General features: G+C 40.2%; 1 protein-coding gene across 1 annotated transcript; it reads right to left on the bottom strand.

Annotated features, from left to right (window-relative positions):
- Positions 1-6,523: 6,523 nt before the first annotated feature.
- LOC149143509 (DELLA protein GAI-like) lies at positions 6,524-8,920 on the bottom strand. The gene has a single exon (XM_089446318.1). The coding sequence runs from the start codon at positions 8,827-8,829 to the stop codon at positions 7,045-7,047; it is 1,785 nt and encodes a 594-aa protein (XP_089302444.1). The 5' UTR covers positions 8,830-8,920; the 3' UTR covers positions 6,524-7,044.
- Positions 8,921-9,544: the final 624 nt, after the last annotated feature.

Below are 9,544 nucleotides of genomic sequence, written 5' to 3'. Positions count from 1 at the left end.
AATGGATTCCTCCAATGTGTTTGATGGTGGCACTAATTGTTGAAAATAGCAACAAGAAATGATAAAAATAGAATCCAAAAATTCCAATTTTAATTTGTCCTTGAATTAAAATCAAATTTAGTCTCACTAGCTACTTGAAAATAAGTAATTAAGTTATTTTTACTTAATTAGTTGGAGAAATTCATGTTAGAAGTCTTTCTAAAGTCATGCAAGAGTTATCCCTTAAATTAAGGAGATTATCCCTTAATTAAGGAGATAAGATTGAGTTATATTTGAGTTGTAATTAGTTAACTTAGTTTACTAAGTTAAGTCCAGCTAAATTAGTTCTAAACTGTTTGAGGAACTAATAGAGAGATAACAATCAGTTGATGTATGCATGCACTCAACTAGTGTACTCTAGTTAACTGAAGATTCCCTCATCAGTAACTCATGCATGTCTATTTTGAGAAAGACCTATTTGAGCTAAATGTCAAGGACATTGTATTATCAGTTGCATGTGTTTTCCTATAGGGGAAACTCATGCATGAAGTCAAGGTAAGGTTCCTTGAGGATTGCGTAGTTCATACAGGGTGTGAGATCAATGTGAGAGATAAGTTTTCCACTTGGTTGGAGAAGATCATCCCAGAGGAACAACGCAAGGAAATCGGAGCTTAGAGGGCAGAGGAGAAGGCTTGAGAGAAGTTTTGATTGCCTATGAAAATCTGTGAGGATTTTACTGAGAGATGGCTAGCTGTGAGAGCTAAGGATTTGTATAATTCTTATGTATTTCCACCTTGTATGATAATACATATAGTGGGGTTTTTAGCCGAGGCTTTCCCCAAAGTATTTTCATGTGTATTGTGCATTGATTCTTCCTCTTTTGGTTATATGTGTTCAACTCGATCTTACCTTATATTTAAGCTTTCGCAAAGCAAATTGATAGTAGAAGTAGGTTATAGTATTTTTCCTTGGTTATATTGCATTATCGGGTTAACCTACAGTCAGATTTTCTACATGGTCTTAGAGCGAGATTTGTAGAGAATTTGCAGAATTTCTACATGGTATCAGAATCAAGTTTAACGGAGCTGTGAACAGTATATGAAGAAGATAATTTGAAGTTTGAAGTTCGGGGTTGCAGGTGCAAATCGAATTCTTATCATACTTCAATGTTGGCCAATGGTGTTCTATGGCTTGAGACTTGAGTATGCCTTGAAAGGTAGCTCGAATTACATAGCATGGAAAGATTGCATGGAGGCTGTATTAGAAGACAATAGCTTGAAGGATTTCATTGATCAAGAAATCCCAAAGCTAGGTTCAACTAATGCACAAGAGTTGGTTGAGTGGAAGAAGTGTGTGGCGAGGGCGAGACGGATCATCCTTGAGGGAGTTCGAGACCATATTGTCTCGAGTCTCCATGGGAAGGATACTCCATATTCAATGTGGAAGACATTGAAGGACCTCTACCAGAACAATAGCGACCAAAGGAAATTGGCGCTCAAGGATAAACTTTGAAGAATCAAGATGGAGCAGGGCGATACTATTTCTACATATTTGAACAAGCTCACCACCTGTAGAGATGAGCTTAGTAGTGTGGGAATAACTACTACCGATGATGATATGGTGAGCCTCACTCTCCTTGGCCTTCCAAAGAGTTGGAATAGCTACCAGGACTCTATGAATGGAAGGGAGAAACTGTCGAATTGGGAATGAATGTGGTCGGATCTGATGCAGGAGGAGATTAGGAAGAGCACTCGAGATGTTTCTTCATCCAAGGATGATGATGAAGAAAATTTGGCCTTAACAAGTAAGGCAATGAAAGATAAGGGGAAAGATTCCCATTCCAAAACGAATTCTTCTCATGGAGGGAAGAAGGGTGACAAGTCTAAAGTGATATGCTTTAATTGTCACGAGATGGGACATTATGCGACTAATTTCCCATCGAAGAAGTCCAAGAAGGGATCCTCGGAAGGATCGGAAGGTGAGGCATTAGCCTCTCAGTTCGAAATGGACTTTACTCTCATCGCATGCATGGTGTCATCGATGATGGGTTGTGTTTGGTATCTTGACAGTGGAGCCTCATTCCACATGACCAGCGATAAAAGTTTATTTAGTGTCTTGGAGGAGAAAGACCTCAAGATGCGCATAGAGATGGGTGATGAAAAAAGGTATAATGTTTCAGTAGTGGGCACTATTGCTTTTTAGAGGGAGCATGGAGCTCCTATTACCTTGATAGATGTGAAGTATGTGCCTGGACTAAAGAAGAACTTGGTATCGATCGCGATGTTGGAGGACAAAGGCTACGATGTTGTCGTTAATAAGGGAAAGATTTTCCTTAGATACATCACCACGAGACAGGTGAAACAGATCAGTTCACGAGTTAAGAACTTGTATGCTCTTGAGGTTCAAGATGCATGCAAAGCCTTGAGGAGCAAGACAAATGTTAGAGACTTGGTAGTTGAGATGGAGAGTAAATTACCTCTCAACATGCAACCCTAGAAGAAGTCTCAGACAATTGTAGAGGAGCCACAATTGGAGAAGAAAAGAGGAGACCGAGTGAAGAGATCCAATCATGCAGATACCACCATTAGGGGGGAATTTCGATCCAAGTGGGTAGAGGGATCACATGCAGTCATACCTACAGGTGTGAGGTGGGGCAATGTGAAATGATAGTCCCATGAAGGCTGAAATTGGGCAGGGTCCATTGAGAGGTTTTATCTCATGGATTGTACCTTGCTACGGGAGCCCAAAGTATATAGTAGCGGGAGGAATCAGTGGGATTGATGCAGTCAGAGATCAAAGTGACAGAGGCTAGAGTAGTCAGATACTAAAGAGTGCAAAGAAGGATTGACAACAGTGCAGAAACGCTGAGTCAGCAAAAGTGCAAAGTTTTCAGTTGACAGAGGCAATAGCAGTCAGAGACTTTAATGAGAGATGCATCATACTGATTCAGGTTGGATGTTTTTTTTTGTTTCTGGAGTTGTTGGAGCAACAACACTAGAGAGAAGTGTTGCATGCATAACATTCCGAAGGTTCACGATCGGGATCGATTTGAATTCCTTTCTTGTTGAGAGGGAGTGTTGAAAATAGCAACAAGAAATGATAAAAATAGAATCCAGAAATTCCAATTTTAATGTCCTTGAATTAAAATTGTGAATTAAAATCGAATTTAGTCTCACCAGCTACTTGAAAATAATTAATTAAGTTATTTTGACTTAATTAGTTGGAGAAATTCAAGTTAGAAGTATTTTTGAAGTCATGCAAGAGTTATCCCTTAAATTAAGGAGATTATCCCTTAGTTAAGGAGATAAGATTGAGTTATATTTGAGTTGTAATTAGTTAACTCAGTTTACTGAGTTAAGTCCAGTTAAATTGGTTCCAAACTGTTTGAGGAACTAATAGAGAGATAACAGTCGATTGATGCATGCATGCACTCAACTAGTGTACCCCAGTTAACTGAAGATTCCCTCAGTAACTCATGCATGTCTATTCTGAGAAAGACCCAATTGAGCTAAATGTTAAGGATAGTGTACTATTAGTTGCATGTGTCTTCCTATAAAGGAAACTCAAGCATGCAATCAAGGTAAGGTTCTTTGAGGATCGCGCAGTTCATACAGGACGTGAGATCAGTTTTCCACTTGGTTGGAGAAGATCATCCCAGAGGAACAACGCAAGGAAATAGGAGCTTGGAGGGCAGAGGAGAAGGCTTGAGAGAAGCTTTGATTCCCTGTGAGCATCTGTGAGGATTGTACTGAGAGCTGGCTAGCTGTGAGAGCTAAGGCTTAGTATAATTCTTATGTATTTCCACCTTGTATGATAATACAGATAATGGAGTTTTTAGCTGAGGCTTTCCCCAAAGTATTTTCATGTGTATTGTGCATTGATTCTTCTTCTTTTGGTTATATGTGTTTAGCTCAATCTTGCTCTATCTTTAAGCTTCCGCAAAGAAAATTGATAGTAGAAGTAGGTTATAATATTTTGCCTTGGTTATATTACATTATCGGGTTAATCTACAGTCATATTTTCTACATGGTCTTAGAGCAAGATTTGTAGAGAATTTGTAGAATTTCTACACTAACTCCCTCTAAACAGTTTAACATTTTCAAAATAAATGTGCAATGGAATATCTGGTTATGACACCATTCTCCAACATAGGGCCACTACAATGCCATGCAATCTTTAAATTGTTTCAATATTTCAAATTTCAATGTCTTTCCTTTCTATTTATTTTTTACTCAATGGAAATATAAATTAAGCCCCTTTTTTTAACTCATTGGTTGTAAATGTTTGGTGGACAGACTATGATAAAAGGGTACTAGATTGACAAAAATTACATGCTTAATAAACTTGTAGCTTTTTAGGATGTCTACTCAAAAATTGTCATGTGAATTCGCAATTGGAGTGTGTTTGAAAAATTACACACCAAAAGTTGAAGCATATTAAAAATGTTCAAACTAATTTTAATTTACTAGAATACGTCAATTTATGACCCACCACCGCTAGCTATAAGATGACCATTATACATGCTAGAATCTAGGTGCCTTAATTACATGGTTCTGGTGTATTATGTCTACTACAATCTTAGGATGTTCTATTATAATATGAAGATGGGGGTGATGCATATTGATAAAACCCTAGATATGGAGGCCATTTCATTATATGCACTTGACATTATGGCTTAGTGGAGGGTGGAGGCCAAGGGTCTTGTCATGGATGAGGATATGGGCAATGCAGATTTGACATGAACACCATTTCATTGGATGCATTAGACACTATGGCTTAATGGAGGGTGGAGACCAAGAGCTTTGTCATGGATGAGGATGTGGGAAATGTAGATTGATAAAACCCTTGACATGAAAACCATTTCATTGGTGCACTTGACACTATGAGTTAATGGAGGGTGGAGACCAAAAGCCTTATTAAAGAGAAGGCCCCGAGTGATTGGAAAAGAAGGAAAATAAAAATAGATGCCAAGATTCTTTTCATAAAAAAAACTTATGCAATAATAATATAAAAAAAAAAAATTGGAAGTGTATCACAATAACTATCTAAAAGCCAAGCCACGAATAAAAGAAATTTCACTTCCACTTTAACCTCAATTCCATTCAATACCTATTCTTTCTTTTTTTGCTCAAGCAAGAGACAGACCTTCTATTCATATGTAGCTACAAAATGGTTACACAAAATACATAATGTCAAAGAGTTGACATACACCCTACTTTGGGGCGCTGAGCCAAATGCTCAAGAACCAGGCTAAGGGCCCACAAAATTGTATGACCAACAAAGACAAAGAGCGGACCCGATGGAGAAATAGAGACCATCAAGCATTAGATCTGCCCGAGAACTTACAAGAGAGAAAATCAGAACCCCCTAACAAGCACGACAAACCTTAGCCGTAGATCTGCTTCCACAAGATCCAACGGTTGTGAAGGATATCGGGCTGAAAAGATGCGCGAGGAATACCCGCCCGATGAAGGCGGTATTCTCACTCTTCTTGGAGCCACGTGTTACACGGTTAGTGGCATCGGAGGCATTTCCGAAAACCCACTTGTGGTAATGCGGACGCCCAATAACCACGGAAACTGTAGCAAAACCATCACGGTCCCACCAACAAGCATGACAAACCTCAGCCCTAGATTTGCTGCCACAAGATCCAACAGCTGCGAGGGATATCGGGCCAGAAAGAAGAGCGAAACCGATAAAGGCGGTATTCTCTCTCTTCAAAAGGAAAGGAAATTCTTTATTTATGAAGATAATATTTTTATAATATATATATGAATGATATTGTATTAGCATATCAAGGTGCAGGAAGCGAGTAAGAGTTAGTATCCATGTATGACTTTAACATTTGATATTCTATATATTAATTTTATTTTCATATTTAAATTAGGATGTGTGAGTTTGATAGTGTTCTTGCTTTGAATATCTAAATAAATAAACAAATATTTATATATTTTGAAATTTTCGAACATTTTCTGACCTAGAAGAGGAGCTATATTCTAGGCTCGGGGTTCAAACATAAAAATTCAAAAATAATTTCTCAATTCGCAGTCCGAATCTCAATAACACCACTCTATATACATTTTGTTTAGCTAACCTCTGTGGCTCTCTAATAACCAGCCCAGCACAAGAGAAAACAGTACAGCAGAACGTGCATCGATCACCATGGCTATCGCTTCTATGGTATAACTCGTTATGAACCATTTCACTTGCTCATTTGAAACACCACAGTTCTGCATTCAAAGCTTTTTGTATAATATTTAAACATTAATGAAACAAAGGTAAAAGGAATAATATTACAGAGGGAAATGCTTAAAATAGCTTTTGAGACTATCAAATCTCCTATACTCCTCTAAATATATAATAACTGCTTTAAGTTAGGGCAGTTATAACTCCCTGCCTATACCTGCTGACTCTGCTGCTGCTGCACTGGCCAAAGCCAACTGCAAATTAAATGCAATTTGTGCCCTATGCTACTCTGCCAAAGAATAACTTTTTGATTTCTGAGCAATCTCCGTAGCTGGATTTGAGTTTTGTACAGTCTGGCTAGATTCAAAAACCTCATAAACACGTAAATATAATTGCTGAATTGCTAGATTACATTTTCAACAAGGGGATTTGCAACTTTTGTGAAGAAAAAAGGCGGAGAAGACAGTGGAAGGAGAAGAAAATACATTCAGAAAAAGAAAGAGGTGTAGGCATGAGCTTCTGCCCATGTTAAGCACCATACAATAAGTAAATGATTGACTCATTGTTTTTACATCAAATGATTGACTCTTTACATCAGTGCTTAGCTTAGCCTAGCCATGGCCATTTTGAATCATTCTGGCAGCATTTATCTTACGAGCCAGCATTTCATCCTGAGCTTTAATGTGTTCATCCAGACAGAAAGACGTATCACATTGTTGTGAAGCATTCATTAATTCTGGTATGTTTATCCAGACACCACAGGATAGGAGTATTTAACTGTCTTAAAAACTGTAAAACTTTGAGATTTATTCTCCTCTTATACAGTTACTGAGCCTGCAAAGATGCTAAGAGATGATACAAATAACTGAACCCTAAGCCCTAGGAGCCTTGCCATGCAGATGCAGCTATGAGGGGCCGGCTGTGCCAGCCCAGTGTTAGGGAACCGTTATTCTCCTCAACAGTGTAACCTTCTCCAGAAAACAAGGTCAAGAGCATCCTTGCCTGTTTAAATGCGTTGGAGCCCAAATGTGATGGCCTGAAACCTGCTCTGCCCAAGCGTACCCTCCAATGAGAAAGGGTTTCGTGTCTCTCTATTCTATAACGACCTTCACACGCAACAATATTGCAAATCTCTTTCTGAATATACAACTCTGCCAACAATTTCTCCATACTATTTGGAAGCACATTGCATGCTTCTAGAGAATCGAACATAGTTGAATAATAATGCAATGCCTCCACGAATCTGTCCAGAAAAACAGGTCCATTGTGATTGGCCTCGTGCTCAACAACTGTCACAATCTTGGGCCTCAGGCTGCCGATGGACCTGAGGACTACATCAATGGGGGAAGACCCTGTAGGGGCATCAATGTAAAGCAAACGGTGGAGCTGCAGAACAGAATTGACAGCAACTACTTCGCCAGGCTTCACCTGGAACATCCAGGGCTTTATATCCTCCAGCTTATCGGCCATGACACCTCTGAAATCGAACTCTACGTTAACAGATTCGGCGAACTGAGCTAGCTTCATCCCTATTTCTTGCAGCACGTCTCTGCCATCGGGCTGCCGGGGTCCAATGGCTGTTAATCTCAGAAGAGGCGGCCCGCCGGGCCTGAGAGCTAGGGCCTGAATCAGAGCCGGCCATTGTAAGCCGTGCATCAAATTTAGGTCTATCACATGGACGCTGCCGTGCCCTTCAAAAGCTTCAAGAATGGCCTGGTTTGCGGTAAAATGAGCGAACTTGAGATAAGGGCAAACCTCGTAAAAATGGTGGTAGAGAATCTCGGATTGCGCATCTGCCTGTGACATATTGGATTCTGCGCCATTCAATCCACAAATCCGCCGCGCCAGAGCTTCAACAAAGTGGGAAGCTACTTTGCCCATTGCTCCACAGGGGGCAGAATTCACCGTCATTCGAATCTCTCTGACTAAATCGCTGGCTACCTTCAAATTGTTTCTCTGTATAGCCTCCGCGCATCCCATAAGCAAGTGCACCACGCGAATCCCTGATTCTTGCGCTCCATTATCTATGCTCTGTTGTGCGGTTCCCAAGCGGGTACTAGAGAGACTCGAACCCTCGTCGCTGGACTGGGCACTAAAGCTCCGCGCCTGAAAGTTCGTGTGTCTGGTAGAATCCCCAGAACGCAGAGGCAGTCCAGAGAAAATATTGCATCTAACAGAGGGATCAGAATCCGGGGAAAAACCCTGAGGGTTAGATGCTTGGTTTCCATTAAACTGCAAGCCATATTCTTGAATGAGCGCCAAGTCCATAGCAGAAAGACTGGGATCATCCTGAATCGGCTTATGAAACTGTGAAGAATCGATCAGAGATCCCCTGTCCCCAAACGGAACTGGCATGTCTGCGCCTGGATTAAGCTCCCCGAACATTGATTCGATCCAGCCAGCTAAATCCGAGGGGTTATAATGCACAGCCTCGGAAGCCAAATGAGATATTCCCGGGTCTTGAACCGTCCCCATAATGCTCTCCAGTTGCTCCAGCCTCTGTGCAACATGGGCTAAATCAGAGGCCTTTACAGTATACCCAGCGTTTGCCAGAAGCCCATCAATCTCAGGTTCTACCTTCACACCTGACGAAGAACAGCCCATCATATTTTTGTGCCCTGGACTCGATCCCAGGACCTTGGCAGCCCTTTCCATGGGGTCCATTATACCTTCTTCACCCGACCTTGGGAAGCTTATTCCAAGACCTTATACCTCCTCCACCGTTTCCATGTCGGTGCTGCTTTTGAGATCCATTTCCATAAGCTGAAGAGCCATAGCTTTGTGAAACTCATCTGCAAAAAAGAAAAATTTAAATAATCTGAATAATGTCGTCATCGTCATGATCGATGACAATGCACGTAAGGATGACTGACAGTCATACTCATCATGATAGCTATGATGAACCCGGAATTTTTTTACTGTATCTCGAGTCACGTCAGCGAAACAGTAAAAAAGCTGAAATGCAAGCTCGGCATTCGTCCCGTTAGCTTTATCATAAAAACAGTTTTCATCGCTTTCAGTAATTCAGAAAGACTGTATCGCTGGTCAGTCTGTCATGCAGTCAAAACAGCAGCAGGGAATCAGAATCTATACTCCCTCCTGTATTTTAGTTAGCGCTAAAATACAAGTTAACTCAGTTTTCAAACGCCCAAGAACTCACTGCTGGATATTTAAAGAGTAAATTTTTTTTGGAAATGCCTCTTAAATTAATTCGGTCGGTCTAGGCTTGCGCAGAAAGTTATGGAAATTTTGGTTATGTTTAGAAAAAATTTGGCCAGGATTTTTGTAAATCCAAGTTATAATTATTAAATTTCAAAATTTTAGTTGTCTTAGAAGTTTTTGATGGTGCTGAATCCATTTCTACTATAAAAACATGATT

The sequence above is a fragment of the Pinus tabuliformis genome, chromosome X (assembly GCF_031772625.1).
Source record: "Pinus tabuliformis cultivar Carrire ecotype Pingquan chromosome X, CPIR1, whole genome shotgun sequence".
Lineage (NCBI taxonomy): Eukaryota > Viridiplantae > Streptophyta > Pinopsida > Pinales > Pinaceae > Pinus > Pinus tabuliformis.
The sequence above is the reverse complement of the archived record's forward strand: the minus strand, read 5'-3'. Positions and strand labels throughout refer to the sequence as shown.

Coding starts and splice junctions, on each gene's coding strand:
- LOC149143509 (XM_089446318.1), bottom strand. CDS start 8,829: ATGGACCCCATGGAAAGGGCTGCCAAGGTCCTGGGATCGAGTCCAGGG.